The sequence below is a fragment of the Aspergillus niger genome, assembly GCF_000002855.4.
Source record: "Aspergillus niger supercontig An13".
NCBI lineage: Eukaryota > Fungi > Ascomycota > Eurotiomycetes > Eurotiales > Aspergillaceae > Aspergillus > Aspergillus niger.
The window spans coordinates 701,716-728,763 of record NT_166528.1 but is presented as its reverse complement, the minus strand read 5'-3'; the positions used below and the strand labels follow the sequence as shown (position 1 = coordinate 728,763).

The window sequence follows — 27,048 nt, the reverse complement described above, 5'->3', positions numbered from 1 at the left end:
CCGCGATGATCCAATGTCCTCGTGGACTTCTGCCCTCTCTCGCGCCAATCGCCTGCGTTCAAGGCTCTCCGCCCTCCATGTCGTTACGGTTGGCGCCATAATCAGTCTCTCCTATCTCTTCTACACCTTCGCCGTTCCCCAGCTGAATCGACTAAGGCTTCGCGCGGATCTGAGTTGGTATGACCTGGGCCTGTACGGTTTCGGTCCGTCGAAAAGTTATGTTTCCTTCGATTATGAATCTCCCGCGGTACAGATCTCGGAATGGGAGTCGGGCTGCGACTCGCGATATACCTTTCTAGCCCCTAGGGGTGACTCAGTGGCCCAGCCGGGGCCTATGATCCTTGATTCCAAGGGGGAGCTGGTGTGGATGAAATACAACTGGGACGTGACTCAGGACTTCAAGGTCCAGCGATATCAGGACACAGACTATCTGACATACTGGGAAGGTGGTGAAACTGAAGGTCGGGGCTATGGGGCATGGTATATGGTAGGTGGTACACAACCCTGTCGTATGGTGTAGCGTGCTGATCTAGACAGCTGGATTCGACATATACCCAGCGATATGTGATTTCCCCAGTAGGGAATTATGGTGGTGATCTCCACGAATTTACCATCACCCCCGAAGGAACGGCTCTCGTTACGATATACGATCCAGTGCCGGCCGACCTCACTCCCGTTGGAGGCCCCGAACTGGGCTGGGTATATGATGGCGTCTTCCAGGAAATTGATATCGCTACGGGCGAGCTGATCTTCGAATGGCGCGCGTCAAAGCATTATTCCATTAACAGCACGTACGAACACTTAGGCAAGTCGGGAAGAGTGCGCGGGTATGCGTTTGACTTCTACCACATCAACAGTGTGGACAAGGATGACAATGGGAACTATATTGTTTCCGCACGCCATACCCATACCGTGAGCTGCATAGACAAGGACACTGGTGAAGTGTTATGGACCCTGGGCGGCAAGTTGAATGAGTTCCACGATCTTTCAGATGGGCAGGCCACCAATTTCGCCTGGCAGCATGATGCACGGTGGCACGCCAACAATACCTTGACTCTTTTTGACAATGCATCACATTCAAACGATGATCCGGATAACGAAAGTCGTGGAGTGGTTATCGATCTTGACGTTACCGCTCGCCAAGCGTCATTGCGCGCTGAGTACTATCATCCTCAGCAAATGCGGTCCTTGTCCCAGGGAAACGTCCAAGTTCTGGACGATAGTGGCCGAGTTCTCGTCGAGTGGGGCCACAGCGCAGCTTTCAGCGAGTTTAGTGCCGACGGGCAATTGCTATGCAACACTCATTTCGGTGCCTCTGCCTTCTTTGGGTTTGGCAGAGTAGTATCTTACCGTGCCTTCAAGGGCACCTGGGTTGGCCGACCGCAGACGGTCCCCGACGCCGAAGTATTAGGAAATCACGTGTATGTGAGCTGGAACGGCGCAACAGAGGTTGTTGCGTGGAGACTGGATGTTTGGGACTCAGATGACTTGAATGACAATACGTTTCGTGTTGTGTCCCAATTCCAGAAAGATGGCTTCGAGACGGAGATAGAGATTCCCGAGGGTCTTGAGCTTCCTTTGTTCCGACTGGCAGCGCTGGATTCGGATGGGAATGTTCTAGGCGCCACCGAGCTACTCCAGCGAGAGCAAGGTGGGAGCTTTGAGCAGGTCATGAACCCTCAGTACTGGGTTATTGTCATGGCATTTGTCATCAGTGGAGTTGGTTTGTTTGTTGGTCTCTATACGTGCTGCGGCTGGGGCCGTTATTTCCGTCGGTGTCGCTCACGGTCCAGCGAGTACCAATTGGTTGCCTTCAGCGACAGCGATGGTTCCGTTTGAGGTCTTTTGCGGATCGGATGTGGCAGGCCGCTCCGTTTGTATATATCTGTCTCAACCTGTACATATGATACCCTCATTCCAAAATGTCATTGGATGCATTACTGGCTTATTGCAAATGTTCACGTGTTTATCGATGGGTGTAGGACAGAAGACCCATCTAAGAGGACACATAGAATGAGTCTTCTTTATCCCTATAATGATGAAGTGGATACCGCTGCGCCTGGGACACTCACAGCAGAGTCGGAATTGTCAATGTCGGCCTTCCAAATGTTGACGGTCAGCTGCTGGCATCTGGCGAGCGGTCCGTGTGGATGGCAGAACATTAGCTAAGGGGATATCAAGAGTGGGATGAAAAGCGCTAAACGTGATGAAAATGAAGCACGCATGAGAGGGAGGAAAGTTGGTAAGTCTTATGCAGAACGAGAGTATAAATTCACCTGGCTGTCCCAGTTAGGCAACTAATCGTGCTAGTCCTGAATCGGATCAAGCTGACTCAGCCTCCCCGGTAGGCACACAGGCACCAAGGCACCCAGGCCGCCAACCCCGGTTATCCACGGGGATCGGGGCGCATTCCCCGCATGAAGCAAGATGCCTTCATTGATAAACCAAGGGGGAGGGAGGATTTCCCCGTACCTCCCTCGTCCTCCAGGCGTTCTCATTCTACTAGCTGAGCCTCCGAATCCCTTCAGAGTCCTCCACGATGCCTTCACTCCGTCTTCCCAAACTACCAATACCCCGGCCCTCCTACCGGGGCTACTCCACCTCCGCACCATCCCCTTCCTCACGCCTGAACCTCCCCATCGACTACAGATCGACACCGCTCCTCCACCACACGGCCTCCAGCCTCTCAAACCACCCAGACCTCCCTAGCAATGCGACCTCCAAATCCATCAACTTCTACCAAGCCATCAACTCCGCATTACGCACCGCCCTCTCCACCTCCAACAAGGTGATGCTCTTCGGCGAAGATGTCGCTTTTGGCGGCGTCTTCCGCTGCTCGATGGATCTACAAACCGAATTCGGTTCTGAACGGGTCTTCAACACACCCCTAACAGAGCAAGGGATCGTCGGCTTTGCAATCGGTGCAGCGGCCCAGGGAATGAAGCCTGTTGCGGAGATTCAATTCGCAGACTACGTGTTCCCAGCGTTCGATCAGATCGTGAACGAGGCGGCGAAATTCCGGTTCCGGGAGGGAGCAACCGGTGTGGATATTGGGGGGATGGTGGTGCGGATGCCGTGTGGTGCGGTCGGACATGGTGCTTTGTGGGTGGCATACCATGTTCCTGTTTGCTGAGTAGGGGAAGAAGATGGCTAACGCTGTGGACTACAAACTAGGTACCACTCCCAATCACCAGAAGCACTGTTCGCACATGTTCCTGGCGTACAAGTCGTCATGCCTCGCTCCCCATCCCAAGCTAAAGGCCTGCTCTTGTCCTCGATCTTTGAGTCTCAGAATCCCGTCATCTTCATGGAACCGAAAATCCTCTATCGTGCCGCGGTAGAACACGTCCCGAGCGAGTACTACACCATCCCATTGAACACGGCGGAGGTTATTAAGCCAGGGAACGACCTGACGATAGTCTCGTACGGACAGCCACTATACCTCTGCTCCGCGGCCATCGAAGCAGCCGAGAGGGCATTCGGGGCGAGTATCGAGCTGATCGATCTGCGCACGATCTACCCGTGGGACAGACCTACGGTATTGGATAGTGTGAAGAAGACGGGACGGGCGATCGTCGTCCATGAGAGCATGATCAACTACGGAGTCGGCGCCGAGGTGGCTGCTACCATACAAGATGGAGCGTTCTTGCGTCTAGAGGCACCGGTCAAGAGAGTCGCGGGATGGAGTACGCATACCGGACTGATGTATGAGAAGTTTGTGATTCCGGATGTTGCGAGTACGTATATCTATCCTATACACGCCTGAAATATGCTAACGATATCCAGGGATATACGATGCGATCAAGCAGACTCTTGAGTATTGATTGACAGAGACATATCAGCGAAGTGAGAATAATGTACATACCAGGATCAAAGATCCAACATTTGAGTGCTGTTGCCCATAGGACTACTATAAAGCGGCATTATGATAGACAATATCAATCTACCTACATACATTTCCTTACTTCCCAACTTATTTCCTATCATGTGTCCACACCTCAGCTAAGTCGTAGACTATACTATGCGCACAATGTCCACGTCACGATTGTTTACACCATACCTCCGGGAAATTCCCCAAACTACCCGACCGGCAAACGGCAAAGAGAAACCCGAAGATGCCGTGTATTCCGGCACCCTGACGAAAATCTCCCTAGCCAGGAAGGCTGATTGATATATACTAGTAGCTTATAGAATATCAGATTTTTGTTGTCAGTTTATTACATCTGAAACCAAGATGATGTCGATGTTACATGTGTAACTAGATCTTATATTTTATACATCCTTCCCATGAGGAAGAAGAGAATAGAATGAAATGCAACTGACTAGCAGCCACAAATTACCCAATTACGTACATCTCAACCAGCTTCAATATATCTCAAAGAAAAAACCCCACAGTTTAAGCCTCAACATTGGCAAAAGTGTCCTTGGAGATCTTGATAGCATCGGTGTGCCAGGTCTTGCCCTTGTCGGAGGTGGTGAGGCCGTTAGAGGCAGAGCCGCTATACAGGGAGAGAGTGTCACCGAAGTTCTCGTCGGCAGCGCTGAGGTGGATGGTGATGTTGTTCCAGCCTATTTAATTCCATATTAGGTCAGGTATCCGCTGATGTAGAAGGGTGCAGGGGGTGAGAGAAGTAGCCGTACTGTAGGATTGGAGAGTACCGCAGTCACCGGAGCCGGTGTAGCACTCGTCTCCGGAGTAGAGGTAGAGGAGGGGGTTGTCGAGGGCTGGATTATTGGCAGTTAGTATGATGTTAAACAAGTTGAGGATGGTACTGGGAACAACGGACCGTCGCTCTCCTTGGAGACGGTCTTGCCGTTCATGGTGACGACCTGGTACACCTTGTTGTTTTCGACGTAGACTGTTTGTAGTCAGTGTTAGGACAATGGCTCACACTGTTGTTTGACCTGGTGTTTGAACATACCCTCAAAGTCCACCTGGGTGTCCGAGGGGACAGTCACGTAGGCCTGGCCATTCTGGCCGTCTAGACACAGCATTAGTATATGGAACCGGGACATTTGACCTAGTTCACTAACCAGGAGTGTACGTGCTCGCAGCGACACACCACTCGTCATCCGGGGCGGGGCATCCCCTTTGATCATTAGCATAGTCTTCCTAAGTCACTAAGGAGTTGATGAACGTACTGGGACTCGTTGTCGGGAGACCAGTTCAGCAGGGGCTGGTAGAGATCGGCGTCGTAGTCACCCGCAGTAGAGGACAGGCCAATCCACAGCGACACCCAGACCTCGTCGTCGGAGTTCTTCACAGTGACGTTCGAGGGAACATCGGGAGGCACCAAGGACCAGGTGGCCCTGGTGATGTGCGCGTTCGTGGGGGGACCGGTGTAGAACCCGTTCCCGAAGGCCCAGGCATCACTGGTGACGGCAGCGGCACGGGCAGCAAAGGCCAGAGGGACGGCGACGGAGGAGTAGCGCATGCTGATCGATACGAAGGAATTCTTAAAGAACGTAGAATTGGAAGCGAGCCGGTCGCAGAGAAAAGAGTGACAATGCAAAAAAAAAAAAATGAATGAGTGTAGAAAGGATGAAGCGATGAACCAATTTGGTCTCCAAGATGCCGCGGGCCCAATTATAAAGGCCTCGAGGCCTGATGGAGGCCATCTCCAACTTGGGGTCAGGAAGAGTTCAAATCCGTTCTGGCGCGAAGATTGTCTCAGGAGCAATGGTGGATCCACCAGGGAGCGGAGTCGACAGTCAAGCTTGTTTTAAGTTGAAACGTTAAATAATGCCGCCCTTGAACCGTGCTCGCCACAATTTCTTTTCAACTCTGCTGGGTTGAACGCGTCAGGGCTCGGATGTTAACCTTCCAGTGCACATTTTGCACTCTAGCGATGACTTGACGATCGTTGGGCCTCGTTCGTTTCTCTGTCTTCGGGAGAACTAGCGCGGGCCTACTCCAGTTGCGAGACCATCCATCCCCATCCCCATCTATCATGTCCGCAGCCCTATAGGAATCAACCCATGATCCGATGGATATCCACACACCCCTGAGCCCCTGTTACTATGGGCCCGGTCAACTCCGGCAAAATAGATGCCGCTTACTACACAAGTATCCGCCATCAGGGACTGGGTATACGCAATAATAATTGTCTCGACCAATCGAGGAAGTGTTTCCTGGGTTGGCCTAGACCTGCCATTTTAATGGACTTGGCTTTGGTGCTAGTTAGGCTCTAAGCTAGTAGCATTTTGGTTGACGGTCCTAAGTCAATGACATGATTCCAATCCTGTCCGGTATTTATTGACTTGATATCTCCACCATCAATATGGAACAGACTCCGAGGGTATGCCGAGGCATATATGGAGCCAGTAATAAGTCCAGTGTTCCTTAAGTCTCCATGCGTATATGGAGTCATCCCCTACGGGTAATTGACCCGGCATTCATCGACGAAAGCCTTGCGTGCTGTTTGAAAGCCTTTCCCGTAGATACCTTAAGATCAATTAGGACGGTACTCTCAGCAGGGAAGGCGAAGCCGATATGGCAAACTCTCTGAATGGAGCTGCGCTATATATCAGCTGCCACAAAAGTCCCACCCACCGGCATACGCGGAGACAGGAAAAGGCCGTGAAATGTGTACAGTGAGATTCGTCCAGCGACCCACAGACCTTGATCTTCCATCCATCATGCTCCTGTAGCCATCTCAGGGGACTGACTCCGTGGGGGTCCGGCCCGAGGAGAAATCTCGGACATGTTGCTCCCCCACAGGCCTAGGGCATGTCGCTTCTCAACCAGTTTCAACACCTCGTACATGAACTGCCGTTCCGGTCCTCCATCCGGGAACACCTCCCAGGCCACCCTGACCGGAAACGCAAGTCGGTTAATCATGTTTCCTGGGGCATTGACTATGTACCATTCCAAGGAGCGGCAGATGCCACAACCCAAGGAGTATTGTTCCAAAGGTCCAACGCGATCCGTTGGTCGCGTGTCAGCGGACGAGAGAATTAATCGCGTAGAGTAATAAAGACACATGGTTTGTGCGAGCCGGAGGTCCCGATAGACAAACATTGGAGGTGTGATTATACCTCCGGTGCGAAAGTCCCGGCAATGGAATCGAGGGAATGGGTCGTCCGGTGAGACTTCCACTTCTTGGGGTGGCCCGTCCGGGTTGTTATCAACCCATTGAACTTTCCATTGGCGGAAGCGGTTTGTTAGGTCAGCGACACCGCTCCACAGTGAGGCTTGCTTCATGCTAATCTCATGTGCACTGTACATGTTCGATTTGAGGGTAGCCTCGATGTCATCGAATTGCCAAAGCAGAGCAGGAATCTCAACCGCCAGGTCTAGCAAGTAATGCAGGATGTCTCTTCGGTCAGGGTTAGCTGACCAAGGCAGGTTGATCCAGTCTGCACTTGCGAGGGCGGAGGGAGTTCGACTGACAATGGCCGCAGCGACCTGCTTCTATCTCAGCAAATGGATCTTATGGAAACTAAAATGGATACGTACCCAATAAGGACGCAGCTCGGTATACAGCAAATGCTCCACACCATGTATGTGATTCTCTGGTCCTCGATGCTCAATCAGTCGCAGTGCACCGTGGACATGAGCAATCAGCGACACTTGTGTAGTTCGTTCCACACTCTACAAGCAGTCAGAACGTTTCCTAGAATTGAAGATCGAGACTTATACCTCAAAAGCCATTAAGAGGGTGACCGTCACTAGAGTCGACTCAGCCTTGCTGCGCTGGGGATCTTGCAACGCCTGCTGCAAACTCCGCAGCACACGGGGGTATAGGCGGAAGCCAGCTGCTTCGAGATTCTTATCCTGAACGGACCGCCCAAAGTATGCTATGGAGACGGATTCGAACGCATCCATGAGAATCGGCGAGAACATGCGTATCTCAGCAGCCCGTCGTAATGCACCAGCCTGTCCTGTCTTGGATTGGACTACCGGACTAAAAGCATCCACGAAGCGTTCAATAAACACATCCAGCATCGGCTTCCACGATCCAATGTGACTTATCGGATCATAGCTTGAGTCATCGCTCTCTTCTGATGAAGACCGACTATCGCTATTACGGCCAGAGAGCGAAAATACCTCGTCTTCCGAATCGAGAGAATCGTCATCGCTATCGTATGAATGGGACCGACGAAGAACGACAGGGCCATGTTCTGCTGTGGAACATGACACCGTTTAGCCCCCAAATCAATAGTCTGTACCCCACCAGGATGCGAGGGACACCCACCTTCCAATTCATTCAAGGGTCCCACCGCGATTGCCACTTCGTTTGTTTCCCCGCGAGGCTTTCGGATTTGGGCGACGAGCCGATTGACGGTATTTGGCGGGGCTGAGCGGATAGCATTGACGAGGCCTTGTAGCTGGGCTCGTCGCCGTGAAGTCTTGATCCGGTGTTCTAGAACGCCAATGTCAATGGTTTCCACTGCAGAGGCAGCTCCAAAGCCACCGAGACGATCCCGGGCTCCAGATTGGGGCACGCACCACAGTTATGAAGGCTGGCTGTTAGCTCCCGGATTTCCTCTCGGAGATTACGGATCTCATCGGCTTGACTGATGGGTTGCAGGACATCTTCGGGACTGGTATCGTAGTGGCATTTTGACGGGTAGCCATGCGCACAGCATGCATGACAGGGTTTAACTCGATCACACTGTCTCTCACGATCGTCAATTAGGTCGGATTACACACATGCAGGTAAGCCAGCAAAGTGCGTTGCACGGGCCTCCTCCCACCCAACTAGCAGCGCATTTCGCTCCATACTCTTGTTTTCCTCCATCATCCTATTCGTCTGAACAACTGTATTGTTTTATTCCCCCATCACGGAGACCCATGCCCACACCTTAGTATCGGGTCGGGACGCACCTTGACTTTCCGGAACCGGCAGGCCTTGCAGGATCGCAATTGACGGGTCAATTGACCCGACGTAAGGGCGGGCTTACTGCGGATGTGATCGGAGACCAAGACTGGCTGCGAATCGTGGGTGGCCATGTGCGGCAAGCTTAGACGACGAGCTCCAGTCGTACCAGGCCACGAGGTCACAATAGGGGAAGGTCAACGTCGAACTTGAGCGGAAATGGGGCCAACAGAACGGCGAGATCACAACCAGCAAGATCTGAGCAGACATGACCGAATTCCTCCGAAATTCCCACCTTCGCTTACGCCGAGCCCCGCGACAACCGTTGCTAGTTGTGGCTTGAGAAGACCAATAACAAGTTGCGCTGGAGGCGATGGCGGCCGCAGAAGTGGGTTCGGTGGAGGACTACTAGTTATTCCCCTTCAAGCGCTCTTCCTGGGATCACCATTGGGACCCTCTGTAAGTCGGGCATAGCGCGAATAGAGAGCTTCCAGAATTGCCACGGAAAATCCAGGCGAAAGAAGAAAAACGGAACGAAGGCCAATCGATCTCATTCGTTACCAACCAATTGATATTTGGGGAAAGGAGAGATTTAGTGGATGATTCTGAACGGAAATAGTATCCAGCCTGAGGCACCAATCAGGCCGATTGGCGGGTGCTGGTTAGCGTCATCCGAGGAGCATTAAATAGTAGCAGTGGCAAGGAGAAAAATGATGATTGATCCGGTGATTATCTCACTTATTAGATGGATATTGTAGTATGGGGGATTCAGAAATTGAAATTCAGTTACAATTGTAAGTAAAAACGGTCCCGTCTTCATGAAACATAAATGATGTTGAGAACTACTACCATTTGTAGTCGGATATATATTTCGTGAACTACTTATAGCGCCCCCCAAAACAAGAGGGAAAAAGGAGGCAACGAGGAACTTCATAGTACAAGTGTACTGCGAAGGCAAAAGTTCAGCTTGCTGCAACTAGTAAGTATTCAGGGTCAACTGGTCTGGAAAATCACAGGTAGTATTACTAGTGTTGAGTACCGCCAGGAATCCTTCGTCAACACGTGCTTAGATCACCTGACTGACAATCACATGAGCCCCTCAAGGCCAAGCCAGTTAGCAGAAGTTGACCTCTCCTCGGCTTCTCCGTGCGATGAAATTTTCGAGTCAGCTGCGTGGAATCGGCATGTCACTGACTACTACTATGTAGGAAGAAATGCCGACGGGGAGACGGGACGGATGTAACTTGCAGAGTGTGACGACATCAAGAGATTCGAGCTGACCTGCTGGCCGGAAGATCACCGACATTACCCCAGAACGTGGAGCTGCACGGATATTCTGCGAGCCAATCCTCGCCTTCCCTGAGGTGAACAAACACGGGAGCTCAACAGTTTTTGCCCGAATGACCAGAAATGCATGTCTCCACGAGCGGACTTGTGTACAGCAAGGATGCAAGTTGCGAAACAGACTACTTCCCCCCGATGATGGAACCATGGACAGTGGATCCCAACAACATTGGGAGCTGCCAAGTATACGTCGATTCGCTGCTGAAGGCGGGGATTTCAAACAAACTTTCCCCAGACCCATCCCCACCCGAGTTATAGGAACAAAGATACGAAGCGTCAGGGGAGGCCCGAGAGACACCAACGAGTCGATCGACTCCACTTCCCCGGACGATGTCCGACAGGAGAGCTTCTGTCGCACGATGGATGAAGAAGAATAGCACGGGAGGTGGCTAGCGGCGTGGGGGTGAGAATCAGCCGAGCAGCTTCTGGTTCGAATGTTAACTGTCTTCCCCGCATTTGTGATGCTCCCCCGGCATATTTGTGCATCCAACCAGGAGTCTGGATGGCGAAAGCTGGGTGGAAAGTTTCCCCCACGCTTTGCCCCTCCCCCGGATTTGCAGGTAGTTTGGCCCTTCTCATGTTGTTTCCTAGAGCTCATTCACCTTATACCAAGCATCAAGCTTCTTCCCTTTTCATGGGACATATATAGCTGAAGCTTTCCCTCCTTCTATGATGGAGTCGCAACAGCATTGTCCGTGCACACTGTCACTCCCTGCATCTTGACTCGCCTCCCAGAAGTATCATCATGGCGGAAGGAGTCATCACCGATCATGACGCCATGGGCGAAAAGGCTGAGATCTCTCATGAGGAGGTCGTCCATTTGGCGCAGTTGACGCCGGAGGAAAAGATTCTGGAGAGGCAATTGCGGCGGCGGATTGACACCCTCATCATGCCGTTGGTAATCCTTGTTTATCTGATGAATTACATCGACCGGTACGTCTCACAGATTCCTGGCATCGGATTGTTTTGAGTTGCGATGTGCTGACGTCTTTCTTGATAGGAATAATTACGCCGCTGCAAAGCTTCAAGGATTAGAACAGGACCTCTCCCTCGATGAAGCCAAGTACGAGACAGGGCTGTCCATTCTATTTGTGGGCTATATCCTGATGCAGGTCCCATCGAACCTGCTCCTCAACTACATGGGCCGTCCTTCACTATACCTTGGCTTCTTCACCACAGCGTGGGGCCTTGTCTCGGCCTTGACCAGCCAGGTCTCAAGCTACGGTGGCATCGTGGCGTGTCGGTTTATTCTCGGCTTGGTCGAGGCACCATTCTTTGCAGGTGTTCTATTTTACCTCTCCAAATGGTACACCAAGAAAGAGTTGGCCCTCCGCATGAGTATCTTCTACTCTGGCTCATTGCTCAGCGGTGCCTTTGGAAACCTGATCGCTGCGGGCATCCTTAATGGTCTTGCCGGAAAGAGAGGCATGTCGGCCTGGCAATGGTTATACATCATCGAGGGTACCATCACTGTCGCAATCGGTCTAGCCATCTGCGCTGTGCTGCCCGACTTTCCCGATACCTGGAAACTGTTGTCGCCGGAGATGAAGCATGTCGCCAATCGTCGCTTGGCCATTGAGGCAGCCGAAGCGGATGTCGATGACGGCGACAAGATGACCCAAATCAAGGGTCTGAAGCTGGCCTTCACGGACGTCAAGACTTACGCCCTGGCTATTGCATACATGTCTCTCACGGCCGCAAGTGGCTTCCAGAACTTCTTTCCAACTCTGACAGAGACCCTGGGGTACAACCATATCATCTCTCTGCTCTTGGTAGCGCCGCCATACATATTCATGGTGGTATACAGTCTCTTCCACTCCTATCTCTCTGATCGTTTCGCCCATCGATTCTGGTTCTTTGTCGGCCCCATCCCCATCACCATCGTGGGGTTTATTATCTTCATGACCACCCACTCCTTCGGACCTCGGTATTTCTCATTTTTCCTCATGGTCTTTGTCTTTGCTCAGAACGGCACGATATACTCGTGGATCGCGAATGCGATTCCACGGCCTCCTGCCAAACGAGCTGCTGCGTATGCCTTTATCAACTCGCTGGGAAACTCGGCCAGTATCTGGACTCCGTATACCTATCTGGAACGAGAGGCACCGTATTACTATACAGCTTTGGGAGTGTGCATTGGCATGCAAGTTCTTGGCACTATAATGGCGACATTCCTGTACTTCCATCTGCGGTCGCAAAACAAGCGACTGGCACGCCTGGAGGATGAGGACGCAGTTTTGACTGATAAGGAGCTTCGTCGGCTACAGAAGACGGCGGAGGTAGAGGGCATCGACATCGCTGCCGCCCGCCAGCTCCAGAAGGGGTTCCGATATGTCACCTAAGTCTTTGCAAGCAATTAATTGATTATTCTCTTGATCTGTTCAAAATTTATTTTAACCCCACTTGGGTTACGCTGAAGCTTCGAAAATGAATGCAAATGGCAGTAGTGTATAGAGTAATCAGTATAGGATTACGCAAGTACAACTAAGGGGAAGATGGCGCTTAAGACATTCACCTTCTTGATCAGTGTACTTCCAGTGAAGCTACTACTACTCTAAAAGGAATAAGTAGGAGTACACCGGGAACCTGTTGGTCCCCGTGATGTCAACCTCGTATCCCGACTTCAGACGCAGAACGAACCACAGCACGTCTCAGATTTCGCACTACAGTCTACTATTCTGCTGCCCAAGTAGAATTACTCGGTCGGAATGTCTCGATGGTGGCTTGCGTCTACCAGCTTCCCCGTTCTGGCGGTACTTTTCCATCTCAACCGGATCAGTGATGATAATCGCTAAGATGTCCAGGGAACCATCAGCGCCATGGCAACAATATTCGGTATTTGTGCAGTTAGCCACGGTTGGCAGGAAATCGTTTCTTCAGATGCAGGGACTGCGATGGCAGCGCAGACTACTCGGTGTGTCTCCATAAACTACGATACTTGAGTTTCAGTTTCCCAGTACCGCTTCTAATAACCCAACAGGGCCGTGACTCTCAAGACTATATCGTTGGCCCTTTCGGCTACCGCAGACCTTACCCTCCTGCTGACCATGCTGCTAAAATGGAACGCAGTGAGAGGATACCTTGCGACAGCACTGATTTACTTCATATCCTCAATGCTTCTCTTCAGTCTCATCGGCGTGACCGTGCATCAGCCACCCCAAATTATCGCCCCTCAAACATGGCACTATACACAGAATTTCTACTACGGCATCTTCGCCGCTACTTCCTACCTCTTCGTTGCATTTCTTTTATCAATCTACGCATGCAGCGTCCGTACCATCCACCTAAGCATCCAAGATCGCCGCATCATCGAAAACACGAGCATCATCCTCCGCGCATTCACCCTCGCTGCTTTCCTCCTCGGCGGCGCAGCCATCTACATTCCCATCGAAGGATGGTCCCTAGCAGATGCACTCTACTGGTCTGCATACACCATTCTTACAGTCGGAATCGGCAACATCGTCCCGAAAACTCACCTGGGACGAAGCCTTCTAATCCCCTACGCTACGGGGGGGATCACCTGCCTCGGCCTATTCGTCAGCTCGATTGCCTCGTTCTCAAGAAAGATGGGCGAGCTACGACTGAAATTCGAGCTCGAACAAGAAGGTATTCACCTCCACAAGACACCACATCCCGACATCGTCAAAATCAAACAAATCAAATCCCATTGGCAGCGCCGCCACCGCTGGATCATCTTCTCCTTCTACTTCTGCGCATGGCTTCTCCTCTGGCTCGTCAGCGCCCGTATCTTCAAGTCCTCCGAGCGCAATCAGGGATGGACGTATTTCGAGTCTTTGTATTTCACGTTCGTGTCGCTGACCACCATCGGGTATGGGGATTTCTATCCGACTAGTAATCTGGGGAAGTCGTTCTTTGTGTTTTGGGCGCTGCTGGCGGTGCCGGTTATGACGACGTTGGTGGGGGTCGTGGGTCAGGTGGGGTTTCATACGGTGGTTTATTTTGTGGGGAGAATTGGGAAGGGTTGGTCCTGGGGAGGATTTATGAGACGGGTAGGTGTGTTTGTGGATGGGAGGAGGCTTGATTTGTCTGCTCCTGCTGGGAGAGGGGCAGATGTGAGGGTGGCAGGTGGTGATGTGGAGGTCGATATAGAGAGACAGGCCTGCCCAACTCTTGACATAGTGACTCTGCCACTTGAGAGACCGCGTCCAGGACAACACAAACTCCACCTGTGTGAAGAGATCAAATCTCTCGTGGACATCCTCAAAGATGACGACAGAGACGTAGATCTACATCGTGAATGGGCACGTATTGAGTCTCTCCTCAGTGTTGATGAGGGTGACGGAGAAGAAGTGTTTGGGGCTGAGACTCATCGGCAGCAAGTAATCAGAGAGGTGGTATCTGTGAATCAGTCCGCGACGGATAGAGATAAGGAAATTTTGTGGATGGTCAAGTTGCTGGTTGAGAAGTTGTGCTCGTGTCTGAGGGAGGATGTGAGGTGTGAGGGTAGTTAGGGGGTACATGGTGAGATAATTATGGGTAATTTGGTTTCATCCCTTGCTACCAGCCTGGCAGGCAGGGTACATAGTGTATTAATTACCTGACCGGTAACTATACAGCATGCGTGTCTCAGCCTTTGATGATTAATTACATGAATATTTGGAAGGAATTGCTCATAGCAACCAAGTCAAATTGGCTGCAGTTTCAACAGATAGTGTCAGTGCAGTATACACTCATGTGTGAGAACGAGAGATTGTACTCCGCACAGCACACTTAATTGATAACTAGTTATGAAAAGTAAAAATAACGGCATATATGACTAATAATGCACATATACATGCACAACCCTTCATAACTAGTTGTACAGTGTTACCCAGACACATACACACCCCAGATGTTTGAGTTCGCTTCATCACAGATTTGACCAACTATGAAGTCTGTAGAATTAATTCCGTAGTTGTCTCTATGCCACGATTGTAGAAAGACTGGTATCGATTGAAGTCTGCTGACTGGCAGTTTACGATGAGTATTGCTGTTAATGATAGAAGATGATGCATGGAAGCTCTTATGGAGGAAACGATCAATAAGATTGTTCTTATTGATTACTACTTACCTAGTAGTGCTACTATCTAGCTTGTTCAAATGTACTAAGTATTCTGATGATGTGGAGTCGGTGCTGATTAGCATGATTATAATAACTGTTAACTACTATGGTACTAGTATTATATATTTTACTAACTAGTAGGAGTGGTTCTTCCCTCAAGTCAGAAGGCAACCCAGCATGATGATCGTATTCTCAAGCTGGCGATATTTCAACTGTCAGCGTAATAGTACTGGAAAGTACTCCGTACATATATCTACTATGTAGTATACTGTAGAACTGAGAAGAGAGCCCCTCTACTATGCATACTGCCTACTTTGCATGGGCTAGTCTCGGCAGTGACCCGCCCGAGGAGCCCCCGGTACTAGCCGCCCGCGATCATCTTTAACGAAAGCTCGCCTTCAGGAAATGATGAAGGCAAAGTGTGACGCTGACAAGGTACGCACCCAGGGATACAATCGGTGGAATTAGCAGTTGAGTTTGCCAGCACCGATTTGAGTAACTTGGGTATTCTCCTGATACGCTGCAGCGGAAAAAGTAAGAACGCGCGCACTCTTCGGATGACCTTCCCTTGGTATCGAGGTTCTGGAACCTTTTTTTCGCTCAAACTGGCGGGCAGGAGTTTGGATCCCATTCTTTCAAAACCATGTGGCTGTTTAGGGGACGGAGGCGGAAGCAAAATGACGTCGATTGTCACATTCACCATCAACCAAGCTTGAGCACTGGAAAGCAGCTTGAGAAGCGCATTTCGGTTTTATTTTGGACGTGTAACTAGGAATTCAAAGCTGGGTGAGGTATTTAGTACCATTGCGTTGGTGGCATGCAGGATTATCACCGCGGCCTTTTTTGGCAGGGTAGGACAGATAGCTGTGATGTTGCAGATTCGCATACTACCTTCGTATACCTTCCGTGCCAGCAGCCAGAACGTTGGCCCGAGCTGGCTGTTCTGGTGCCGTGGGAAATGCCAGAGACCGGCAATCATTTGTCGTGGCAATATGGGCTGTCATTGGCCGGAGCAGAGGTGTCCTGGCAGAGTTGCAGCCGACCAGGAGTGACACAGCTCACCCATAGGACCGTCTTTGCAAAGATTGGCATGTCCATCCCCGCAGATGATATCATACCACATGGTTGATAAACAGAGCACCACCAATCCCACCACTGATCGTAGTAAACTGGGGGAGAAAAAGGGAAAGGAAGTGCTCATCCCTTGCTTCCCCGGGCCTTTCTCTTCCTGTCCAATGATGCAAAGCAATGACCATCACTTATCTGGCGCGGGGACGTCATGGCCGGGGGATGAGAAGGATGCCGATCCGGGGATTCGTCGATCGTGGCGGTGGCGGAGGACACTGGTCCGTTGTTGTGATGGGAGATGGAAGATTGGTCTCAGGGCAAACAATTTGGTTCGCCTGAAAATGGGAAGCTGAATTGCTGCATCAATCCGAACCTTTGGTTTCAGCATCGCCGGATTGAGAGGGGAGCCGAGTCACATGACGTTCACGGGACAATCAAGTGGTTGTATATAATCAGCCAGTCGCCCAATCGTCCATTGCTCGTTCTTCTCATTGAATAACACTACTGCTCATTTAGACGTCTACCAACTGATATTTTGATCTTACTGCAACGGTCACTCCTTCCAACGGCTTCCCGTGCTTTGCATCAGCTCCAAGAGATACCCATCGATCTATACCGTCATCATGTCGCCTCTCAGCCAAATATCACGTCCCCTTGTCCGCAGTTCCAGCAACATGCGATCTTTCTCGATTGCCGTCCCTGCTCGACGCGAGGGACAAATGATCAATCCCAAGCCCCGTGGATATCTGGCCGAGTAAGTGTGAACCTGACTGTTATCAAAGTATTCCCTTTGTGTTGGTGGTTGTTGTTCCCCTTTTCGGAGTGCCGTGGGGACCACTGCCGGGCCCTGTTGCAATGACGTCATGGACTGTTTCGGAGCATAGTGATCCACCCTTGTTTCCTCCAGTTGCAAACAGCACCAGCACCGCCCTCAGCTCAGTAACACCCGCAGCTAACCGTCACATTCACATGTAGCAAAGAGCCAATCACCCGCCGTGAAGCTACCAGCGAGCGATACTTTGTCAGGACCCAGCCGACGCAACCTGAACAGCCCGAGACATACCAGATGGTGCGGCAGAAGATGCTCGAACACCGTCGTCATCTCGACGAACTGGACCAATATCTGTGAGTGATACTGCAGAACGTAAAAAAGGGAGCAGTTTACTGACTGGTCTGTTTGTTTCAGCCAAATTCTCGGTAGAAAGCAGGGCCCCACGAGCTATTATTAGATGGCTTGAGCTCTGTTTTGTCGGCTTTTTATTCCTCGCATTCTTCGTCCTTGTTCTTATCTTCGTCTTTCGGATGGAACCTTGATGGTTCCCGCTCCCTATATTTTATAACACCCACCCAACGGTCATGATGAGTTAGTTCCTAGTGAAGTGACTTGTATTCTGACCACCCCATAGAACCCCCGCCGGATTGTCAAGCAGGATCTTATGATGATGACAGTAGGGGGATTGCGATCTGGGGGAATTGAACTAGACTGAACTGGATTTGTAAATAAGTACTACTACTGGTATGTGGTATGTGGTCAACGGACCAAGGTTATGGTGTGAATGAGAAATGTCAATTATTACCCCTTTTCAAAAGTTACACATGCAAAAAGTAATTCAAGGTTGAAGTAGTGGTACTAGCTGGAGTACAACTTACTATTCTATAATTATTTGGACTATATTGAGCAAATTGGAATTGTTCAATCTTCCGTCCGAAGCCTGCCGGTGTCGTACCAAAATACACTTTACTATTACAGCCAGGAACAATTTCTGAAGAAGAAGGGTGAGCACGGTCGGGGCTCACCATTGAATGACAAATCCAGAGTACCAAGCACAGCTATCAACAATTTTAGTCGGAATATATCATGACATAACTGCATAGCAAGAACACAAGAGTTAGCCCAGCTTCTATCTTGCCTACGAATGAGGCATAAGGGACTATAGAAACTCCGAATTGGTTACCTAATAAGTAAGCTCACACTACACCAAGGCAGCTAAGGCAACCAACCAGGTGGAACATTATTCCGCAATAGGGGAATACCATTTCTTTCCCATGTACATAATCAACTTCCTAAGTTTTATCTTGTATTGCGCATGAATGACAGCTAGTTGTCGTGTGACTAGCTGTCAAAGGTTCGGTTTGCGACCGTAGTAAACAGTCACATAAGGCTGACCGGGCTCGGAAGCGGCCCGGTCGGTAAGCTGGACAGGAGAGGGACAGCAGGGACAGCAGGGACAGGCCGGGACAGGGTCACCACACCCTCTCTGCTGCTGCTGCTGGCCTGCTGCAAGTCGTAACCACCACCCAAACAGGTATAGATCCACAAGTAAGGTAGAAGGAACTGTGACCGGAGATAAGACAGCTGAAAGGAAAATCCCGAGGCAGATCGGCATCTCGGAGGATGGCATGAGCGAGGTTGTGATTCAATATTATTAATGCGCTAGAGGTTGGAACAATGAGTTAGTGGTTGACTTTGGTGGCGTTGCTCGTGTCAGGCTGATGATCCCGGATTGACAGCTTGGTATACTATTTTGAGGATGGATCGGATGTGCCATTGCAGGGATTCGATGTGTTTATCTGATGGGATGACTGAGGTGGTGATCAGTCGACTAGACTAGATTAGAGTGTTAGGTTGCGAGGTAAGTAGGTAGATGTACACAGCATGTATGGCTGCTGCGTGGCTGCATGTGAATAATCCGGTGAGATTTTAAAGCGAGGCGAAGTAAATAGCTCACTTCTCATGTACTCAATAGGGCTCGCAGACCGGAATGTATGCTCTAGAAATCATGTCCAGTATCTGTGTGTCAGTAGACAGCACCCCGTAGTGTTCATGAGGTGATTTCAAGATGAGTGCTTGGTGACATACTGTCTAACACCATCAGCCCAGTTCCATAGCAGCACATCATTGACCCTGAAGGTCCAAGCTCCCAAGGTCCAAGCTCGCCAGAACGATGAGACAGGTTCCATACCCAAACGTTCTGGAACAAGGCAATGGATCGCAGGCGCCACTAGGATCCATGATATGAGAAAGTCCAAAGGCCGAAACGACAGGGGATCGTGGTTAGGAGAGCCGCACTGTTCCGCTGAGTCATCGGAGGGACGAGAGTGACTGTGAAGCAATGCACCAATAGGAATGCATGCAGTAGGGGTTCATCCGCTGACTCAGAGGAAAAAAAGGAAGAGAGAGAATCCCGCCGAGCGGAAATTCGGCGCTTGGATGGCGCCGACCTGATAAAGTCGGGCCTGATTAGTCTGATTAGTAGTCGCAGAGATTGACAGGGAGCCACTCATGGCCGTGGATTTTCCCGAAAGACCCACTAATCTTGCACGAAAGAGGAAAAATCAGCGGAAGTGGCCCGCATTACGATTCTAAGGGACAAAAAGAAAACAAATTCTGCTTGCAGAAGCCACGGAACCAATCCCCAGGCCCCATAATGGCAGGCCGCGAACTATCTCTTACATTCCACTAGTCCACCTAATCGCCTTTCCTTACGTACCTCGGTCCCTGCTCTGCCTGATGTGTCGAAATCCTCCTGACTCAGCGGAGCTTTTCACGCTCCCGAAATGTCCGGTGGATCTCGGAGATGGCCTGGATCCCGATTCCCTGAGGGAAGTTTTTTGGACCCCCCCCCACCGGCTCCCCCCCGAGTTGGATGGGAGGAGTATATGAGCTTCTCGCACCCCCAAAGGGCCCCCGGTCGAAATGATTATCCCTACTCCCGATCAACAGGGTGACCCTTGACTTTCACAGTATCGTCAAGTCACCCATTATCCCAATCCCACCATGGCGGAGGATCAGGAGAAGATCGCCTACACCCTCGGGGCCCCCGAAGGCAGAGATGATACCGACAGCACCGCTACCGTCCTCGATGAAGATCCCACCGTCACCCCTCGCAACCCCGGTGCCAGTCGGGCCGAAGGCTGGGCCTTGATGTCCCAGGTTAAGCAGCAGAATGAGCGGGACATGCAATCCGGCTTCAAACGCAAGGAACTCGGTGTCACCTGGAAGAACCTCTCCGTCGAAGTCGTCAGCGCCGAGGCCGCCGTCAACGAGAATTTCCTGTCCCAATTCAACATCCCTCAGCACATCAAAGAGTCCAAGAACAAGCCGCCGTTGCGTTCCATCCTCTCCAACAGCCATGGCTGTGTCAAGCCCGGAGAGATGCTTTTGGTTCTGGGTCGGCCCGGCTCCGGTTGCACCACCCTGTTGAAGATGCTGTCCAATCGTCGCCTCGGTTACAGGTCAATTGAAGGTGATGTTCGCTATGGTTCGTTGACATCGGACGAGGTGGCCCAGTACCGCGGCCAGATCGTCATGAACACTGAGGAGGAAATCTTCTTCCCCACCTTGACGGTGGGTCAGACGATGGATTTCGCGACTCGTCTCAAGGTCCCCTTCACTCTGCCGAACGGCGTCGAGTCCCCCGAAGCTTACCGCCAAGAAGCCAAGAAGTTCCTCCTCGAATCCATGGGCATCTCGCATACGAACGATACCAAGGTGGGCAATGAATACGTACGTGGTGTCTCCGGTGGTGAGCGGAAGCGTGTCTCCATCATCGAGTGCCTTGCGACTCGTGGTTCCGTTTTCTGCTGGGATAACAGTACGCGTGGTTTGGATGCCAGCACGGCTCTCGAATGGACCAAAGCTGTTCGTGCCATGACGGATGTCTTGGGTCTGTCTTCCATTGTCACCCTCTACCAGGCGGGAAACGGTATCTACGACCTGTTCGACAAGGTGCTCGTGTTGGATGAAGGCAAGGAAATCTACTACGGCCCCATGGCCCAGGCGCGTCCCTTCATGGAGGATCTGGGCTTCGTTTGCCGCGAGGGCTCCAATGTCGCCGATTACCTTACCGGTGTCACGGTCCCCACCGAACGCATCATCAGACCGGGCTACGAGAATCGCTTCCCTCGCAACGCGGACATGATTCTTGCCGAATACCAGAAGTCGCCTATTTATACGCAGATGACCTCCGAATATGACTACCCCGACTCCGACCTGGCACGCCAGCGCACTGCCGATTTCAAGGAATCCGTCGCGCAAGAGAAGAACAAGAAACTTCCCAAGACAAGTCCCTTGACGGTTGACTTTGTCGACCAGGTCAAGACCTGCATTGCCCGCCAATACCAAATCATCTGGGGTGACAAAGCCACCTTCTTCATCAAGCAGGTCTCTACCTTGGTGCAAGCGTTGATTGCTGGTTCACTGTTCTACAATGCCCCTAATAACTCGGGTGGTTTGTTCGTCAAGTCCGGTGCTCTGTTCTTTTCCCTGCTCTATAACAGTCTTTTGGCCATGTCCGAAGTCACCGACTCTTTCAGTGGTCGCCCGGTTCTGATCAAACACAAAAGCTTCGCATACTTCCACCCTGCCGCCTTTTGTATCGCTCAGATTACTGCTGATATCCCGGTTCTTTTGTTTCAAGTCAGCGTGTTCTCCCTCGTGGTCTACTTCATGGTTGGCCTCACCATGTCCGCCAGCGCTTTCTTCACCTATTGGATCCTTGTTTTCACTGCAACTATGGTGAGTCGACGCGAAATACTGCTTGTTGACCAAAATTGTACTGACACGTCGCTTAGGTCATGACAGCACTGTTCCGCGCGGTCGGCGCCCTTTTCAGCACGTTCGATGGCGCCTCCAAGGTCTCTGGTTTCCTCATCTCTGCTCTCATCATGTACACCGGTTACATGATCAAAAAGCCCCAGATGCACCCTTGGTTCGGCTGGATTTACTGGATCAACCCTTTAGCCTACGGTTTCGATGCGCTCTTGTCCAACGAGTTTCACGGCAAGATCATTCCTTGTGTCGGAACGAACCTCATTCCCAGTGGAGAGGGCTACAATGGAGATGGACATCAATCGTGCGCCGGTGTCGGTGGCGCCATCCCCGGAAGCACCTATGTCACCGGTGAACAATACCTGGCTTCCCTGTCTTACAGCCACTCCCATGTCTGGCGCAACTTTGGTATCCTCTGGGCTTGGTGGGCGCTCTTTGCTGTTGCCACCATCATCGCGACGTCCCGCTGGAAGTCCCCCGGTGAGAGCGGCTCCTCCCTTCTCATCCCCCGCGAAAGAGTCGATGCCCATCGCCAAGTTGCCCGCCCCGACGAGGAATCTCAGGTTGACGAGAAAGCCAAGAAGCCTCATGGTGACAACTGCCAGAGTGAAAGCGATCTTGACAAGCAGCTCGTCCGAAACACCTCCGTTTTCACCTGGAAGGATCTCACCTACACGGTCAAGACCCCTACTGGCGATCGCGTGCTCCTCGATAAGGTATACGGATGGGTGAAGCCTGGCATGCTGGGTGCCTTGATGGGTTCCTCCGGTGCTGGTAAAACCACTCTTCTGGACGTGTTGGCTCAGCGTAAGACCGAAGGCACCATCCACGGCTCCGTCCTTGTCGACGGTCGTCCTCTGCCCGTCTCCTTCCAGCGCTCTGCCGGTTACTGTGAACAGCTTGACGTCCATGAACCTTTTGCCACTGTCCGTGAGGCATTGGAATTCTCTGCCCTGCTCCGCCAGCCACGCCATGTGCCCTCTGAGGAGAAGCTGAAGTACGTTGACACTATTATTGAACTTCTGGAACTGCATGATATCGCCGATACCCTCATTGGGCGTGTCGGAAACGGACTGAGCGTTGAACAACGCAAGCGTGTCACTATCGGTGTCGAGTTGGTCTCGAAGCCCAGCATCCTCATCTTCCTGGACGAACCCACCTCCGGTCTTGATGGTCAATCCGCATACAACACCGTCCGTTTCCTACGTAAGCTCGCCGACGTCGGCCAAGCTGTTCTCGTTACTATCCACCAGCCCTCCGCGCAGCTCTTTGCTGAATTCGACACCCTGCTTCTCCTCGCCAAGGGTGGTAAGATGGTCTACTTCGGTGATATTGGTGACAACGGCCAAACCGTCAAAAACTACTTCGCTCGCTACGGCGCCCCCTGTCCCGCAGAGGCCAACCCAGCCGAGCACATGATTGACGTTGTCTCTGGCGCGCTCTCCCAAGGTCGCGACTGGCACCAAGTTTGGAAGGACTCCCCCGAGCACACCAACTCCCTGAAAGAACTTGACTCTATCGTCGATGAGGCCGCCTCCAAGCCCCCCGGCACCGTCGATGACGGCAACGAATTCGCCATGCCCCTCTGGCAGCAAACCCTCATCGTGACCAAGCGCTCCTGCGTCGCAGTTTACCGCAACACTGACTACGTGAACAACAAGCTGGCTCTCCACGTCGGCTCGGCCCTCTTCAACGGTTTCTCCTTCTGGATGATTGGTAATCACGTCGGCGCCCTCCAACTCCGTCTCTTCACCATCTTCAACTTCATTTTCGTCGCCCCGGGTGTCATCAACCAGCTGCAGCCGCTCTTCCTCGAACGTCGCGACATCTACGACGCTCGTGAGAAGAAATCGAAAATGTACTCCTGGATCGCCTTCGTGACCGGTCTTATCGTCTCCGAAATCCCCTATCTCTGCATCTGCGCTGTCCTCTACTTCGCCTGCTGGTACTACACCGTGGGCTTCCCATCAGACAGCAACAAATCCGGTGCTGTCTTCTTTGTCATGCTGATGTACGAGTTCGTCTACACCGGTATTGGCCAATTCGTCTCCGCCTACGCCCCCAACGCCATCTTCGCCTCACTCATTAACCCAGTAATCATCGGAACCCTCGCCTCCTTCTGCGGTGTCTTGGTCCCCTACACCCAGATTCAAGAATTCTGGCGCTACTGGATCTACTACCTCGACCCCTTCAACTACCTCATGGGCAGTCTTCTAGTCTTCACCACCTTTGACACCCCCGTCCGCTGCAAGGAATCTGAATTTGCCATCTTCGATCCCCCCAACGGCTCGACCTGTGCCCAGTACCTGCAGGATTACATGATGGGTGCCGGCGCGCGCATGAACCTCATCAACCCCGACGCCACGACCGATTGCCACGTCTGCGAATACAGCCGCGGAAGCGATTACCTGTATACCATCAACCTGAAGGATTATTACTACGGGTGGAGAGATGCCGCAATCGTCGCTTTGTTCGCTATTAGTTCGTATGCCTTGGTGTATGGGCTGATGAAGTTGAGGACCAAGGCGTCGAAGCAGGCTGAGTAGGATGTGTATTTCTCACCTTGCTGTTCCCTGTTGGCATTCAAATCTGCCAGTCATGTCTTGACCGGTCGATCACTATAGACATACATATGCATACATACCCCTTTGTTTTGAGTTACATTACCCCCATCACTATCTGTTGCATATAGACTGATACACCTTTTCTTTCTCTTCTCTTCACTTACTCATTTCTTGATTACACATTTTCTTCTTTTCTTTCTTACGGATGATTGTCATCGTCTGTTAATCTGGGGAAACAATTGCGTTACGCGTGTTCGCGTCTTGACTGTTGCACCCTTTTTCTTTCGGCTTCATTTCATCTCATTCTGAGATTCTGAGAATCAGACTTCCCCCACCTCTGTCTTCCACGCGTTGTGGAGTTGATCTGTTCTATTTTTTACTAAAAGACATTGATTTTTGATCTTTGATTTTGCCCCATAGATGGATATGTGTTGATGCGTAACGCTGCATGTGGATGGCTAATGTATAGTAATAGATGAATCGTTAGCTAGATTCCGAAATTCATTTCATTGAAAAGAAAACTAGCCAAGTGTTATTGAATAAATGTTTACTACAATCTTTCGTAGCTCCACCGCATAGGTTCAAAATAATAATTAGTAGATATCAAGGAATGAATGTTTCAGACTCAAGAAGGATAGTGGATAGATAGACAATCCACTCTTGCGTGATAGAGGCAATTGTATTGGCTCCATTATTAGACTCCTGCTCAAGCTGCTCCTCATTCAATGCCCCGATATCGAGATCGTCCCCTAGAAAGTCTGACTTACGAACATGGAATAAAAAACAGGAAATACCCTGGCCTGGCCCATAGAACTGTGCAATTAAAAACTACTCTAGTAATACATTATACATAAATATTCGCTTTAAAGAATTTCATATGCCAGGATAATCAGTGCGGTTCGCATCTATGAGCTCTGATCGAGTACGGCCTGACCCATATGTGGATGTGGAGGTCACATAAGTTCTGGTCGTTGAATGAAAAGGTCAGGCCAGCTGACGAAGTGCTCGATGTGCTGGGGCCCCGCCAAGCATCCTGAAAAGAATTCGCAACTTGAGCCAATGCGATACCACTCGGCTGTATACACACTAACAATTTCAATTTCGTGATATCTGTCCGACCATTGAACCTTTTCTGGCCCTTGCAATTCAACAGTACTCAGTGCATTATGTCGCAAGACTCAGGACCATAACCCTGCTTTGTCCACTTCATGTCAAGGGGCATTATCAATTCCAGAGATTCGCAAAGAGAGAGACAGAAAAATTCCTAGAAAGGGGTATTTGGTATTTAGCAATTGCTAACAAACTACTCTAGTTCTCGAAGTTTTGTTTCAAATGAATGAACGGGTGCTTAACGCTAGAAAAAAAAAAAAACATACCAAATCAAAACAGATTCGCCAGATCTCTGGACTTGCCCGCAGGGGCCAATCCCAAAGGGTTTATTATCATTGCAACGAAAAGGAATCTCCGACACAGTGCATGGGTATAGGCGGGCGCGCTTTGTGACGAGTGGAAGAAACAGCCCAGATCTTACATAGCCTCGACAGGCGAGGTGGTCCCCATGCGTCCCTCCTCGGCACTTTTCTCCTTGTTCAAAATGTGGTTGGGGGAGGAGGAGCGTCTCTCCACAATGGTGGACTCGTCCGAGTTCCTTGTCTCGGAAGCTTCTACGAGTTTGTCAGCGTGGGTATTCGTCATGGGAAAGAATCGATCACGCTAGAATATGATGATAGGACTTACCAGGTTCGGGCTCCTTGGGCGGGGGGCAGTAAAAGCCAACGGCGAGGCAGATGATCATGAGGAAAATCTCCTCGAGGACGCCCATGCAGAGATTGACGGTGGGGTTGGGCTCAAACAGGTTGAACCGCTCGATGTCCGTGTAGTCGCCCAAGCAGCCGTAGATGGTGCGCACGATGAGCAGTGGGGCACAGGCGTAGACGGAGTACAGGATGATTCTCTCGTTGCGAGGCATCTCGTGGCGGTAGACGGTCAGGTACCCCAGAATGGCCAGCAGGAGACCCAAGCAGCCGACGAACATGCCCAATGCGGCTTGGAGCATGGGGGGGATGGTGTAGGTGTCGAGGGCCTTGATCGCGCCGGCGATACCAAGGGCCAGTCCGACCAAGCTGACGATGCTGACGAAGATGAAGATCCATTTGGAGAGTTTGTTGATCGAGGCGTTTCTGAAACAAGACATGTCTACGTCAGTCTCGAGTCACGCGTAGGTGGCTATCAGGGTTGCGACTTACACTCTTTGCAGCAAACCCACAGCCGCCAGTGTTAGGGGAGCGATACCCAACAAGTCGCAGGTGATTTTGGTGGTGATAACATCGATCGATTCGTCAGTGATGGTGATGAGCTGGCATACAGCGCCGGCGATTCGGAGACAGGCGAGGATAATGAGGAATCTCCAACATGATGCCACGGCCTTCATTCCTTGCTGGTAACACAACAGAAGGGCGAGGAAGAGGCAGGGCACGAAAGCGATGAGCTGCAACAACGCGATACCATCTTCATAGGTAAACTTCCCCATCTTGGATCGAGCGGGGCCGGAGCGGCGGAGATAGCGGATGGCTGATTGATGGGCAGTCTAGACTAAGAGGTCAAGGCAGGTATGGAAGGCCCCCGGAGAACTGGTAT

General features: G+C 51.2%; 12 protein-coding genes across 12 annotated transcripts; 8 read left to right on the top strand and 4 right to left on the bottom strand.

Annotated features, from left to right (window-relative positions):
* Positions 1–13: 13 nt before the first annotated feature.
* On the top strand, positions 14–1,839 carry An13g03160 (uncharacterized protein; the record flags this gene model as incomplete). The annotated part of the gene is made up of 2 exons (XM_001396414.3): positions 14–487; positions 538–1,839. The coding sequence occupies 2 exons, from the start codon at positions 14–16 to the stop codon at positions 1,837–1,839; spliced, it is 1,776 nt and encodes a 591-aa protein (XP_001396451.1).
* A 700-nt stretch (positions 1,840–2,539) lies between these two features.
* On the top strand, positions 2,540–3,824 carry An13g03150 (uncharacterized protein; the record flags this gene model as incomplete). The annotated part of the gene is made up of 3 exons (XM_001396413.1): positions 2,540–3,102; positions 3,175–3,737; positions 3,787–3,824. 3 exons carry the CDS (start codon positions 2,540–2,542, stop codon positions 3,822–3,824), a joined length of 1,164 nt encoding a protein of 387 aa, XP_001396450.1.
* A 572-nt stretch (positions 3,825–4,396) lies between these two features.
* An13g03140 (uncharacterized protein) lies at positions 4,397–5,435 on the bottom strand (the record flags this gene model as incomplete). Its single annotated transcript, XM_001396412.3, has 6 exons — positions 4,397–4,569; positions 4,642–4,725; positions 4,788–4,859; positions 4,923–4,982; positions 5,035–5,090; positions 5,143–5,435. 6 exons carry the CDS (start codon positions 5,433–5,435, stop codon positions 4,397–4,399), a joined length of 738 nt encoding a protein of 245 aa, XP_001396449.1.
* A 1,202-nt stretch (positions 5,436–6,637) lies between these two features.
* Positions 6,638–7,828, bottom strand: An13g03130 (uncharacterized protein; the record flags this gene model as incomplete). Its single annotated transcript, XM_001396411.3, has 3 exons — positions 6,638–7,408; positions 7,460–7,594; positions 7,643–7,828. 3 exons carry the CDS (start codon positions 7,826–7,828, stop codon positions 6,638–6,640), a joined length of 1,092 nt encoding a protein of 363 aa, XP_001396448.3.
* Positions 7,829–9,581: 1,753 nt separating this feature from the next.
* On the top strand, positions 9,582–10,190 carry An13g03120 (hypothetical protein; the record flags this gene model as incomplete). The annotated part of the gene is made up of 3 exons (XM_059743937.1): positions 9,582–9,616; positions 9,711–10,026; positions 10,137–10,190. The coding sequence occupies 3 exons, from the start codon at positions 9,582–9,584 to the stop codon at positions 10,188–10,190; spliced, it is 405 nt and encodes a 134-aa protein (XP_059602157.1).
* Positions 10,191–10,911: 721 nt separating this feature from the next.
* Positions 10,912–12,508, top strand: An13g03110 (uncharacterized protein; the record flags this gene model as incomplete). Its single annotated transcript, XM_001396409.1, has 2 exons — positions 10,912–11,099; positions 11,167–12,508. The coding sequence occupies 2 exons, from the start codon at positions 10,912–10,914 to the stop codon at positions 12,506–12,508; spliced, it is 1,530 nt and encodes a 509-aa protein (XP_001396446.1).
* A 374-nt stretch (positions 12,509–12,882) lies between these two features.
* An13g03100 (uncharacterized protein) lies at positions 12,883–14,638 on the top strand (the record flags this gene model as incomplete). Its single annotated transcript, XM_059743936.1, has 4 exons — positions 12,883–12,919; positions 13,014–13,080; positions 13,147–14,101; positions 14,147–14,638. 4 exons carry the CDS (start codon positions 12,883–12,885, stop codon positions 14,636–14,638), a joined length of 1,551 nt encoding a protein of 516 aa, XP_059602156.1.
* A 951-nt stretch (positions 14,639–15,589) lies between these two features.
* On the bottom strand, positions 15,590–16,484 carry An13g03090 (hypothetical protein; the record flags this gene model as incomplete). Its single annotated transcript, XM_059743935.1, has 3 exons — positions 15,590–15,877; positions 16,031–16,225; positions 16,347–16,484. The coding sequence occupies 3 exons, from the start codon at positions 16,482–16,484 to the stop codon at positions 15,590–15,592; spliced, it is 621 nt and encodes a 206-aa protein (XP_059602155.1).
* A 435-nt stretch (positions 16,485–16,919) lies between these two features.
* Positions 16,920–17,425, top strand: An13g03080 (uncharacterized protein; the record flags this gene model as incomplete). Its single annotated transcript, XM_059743934.1, has 2 exons — positions 16,920–17,050; positions 17,323–17,425. The coding sequence occupies 2 exons, from the start codon at positions 16,920–16,922 to the stop codon at positions 17,423–17,425; spliced, it is 234 nt and encodes a 77-aa protein (XP_059602154.1).
* Positions 17,426–18,387: 962 nt separating this feature from the next.
* On the top strand, positions 18,388–19,399 carry An13g03070 (hypothetical protein; the record flags this gene model as incomplete). The annotated part of the gene is made up of 6 exons (XM_059743933.1): positions 18,388–18,427; positions 18,500–18,705; positions 18,786–18,884; positions 18,942–18,989; positions 19,102–19,125; positions 19,208–19,399. 6 exons carry the CDS (start codon positions 18,388–18,390, stop codon positions 19,397–19,399), a joined length of 609 nt encoding a protein of 202 aa, XP_059602153.1.
* A 675-nt stretch (positions 19,400–20,074) lies between these two features.
* Positions 20,075–24,393, top strand: An13g03060 (uncharacterized protein; the record flags this gene model as incomplete). Its single annotated transcript, XM_001396404.1, has 2 exons — positions 20,075–21,814; positions 21,871–24,393. 2 exons carry the CDS (start codon positions 20,075–20,077, stop codon positions 24,391–24,393), a joined length of 4,263 nt encoding a protein of 1,420 aa, XP_001396441.1.
* A 1,545-nt stretch (positions 24,394–25,938) lies between these two features.
* On the bottom strand, positions 25,939–26,842 carry An13g03050 (uncharacterized protein; the record flags this gene model as incomplete). Its single annotated transcript, XM_001396403.3, has 3 exons — positions 25,939–26,075; positions 26,149–26,591; positions 26,658–26,842. The coding sequence occupies 3 exons, from the start codon at positions 26,840–26,842 to the stop codon at positions 25,939–25,941; spliced, it is 765 nt and encodes a 254-aa protein (XP_001396440.3).
* Between the last annotated feature and the right edge of the window lie 206 nt (positions 26,843–27,048).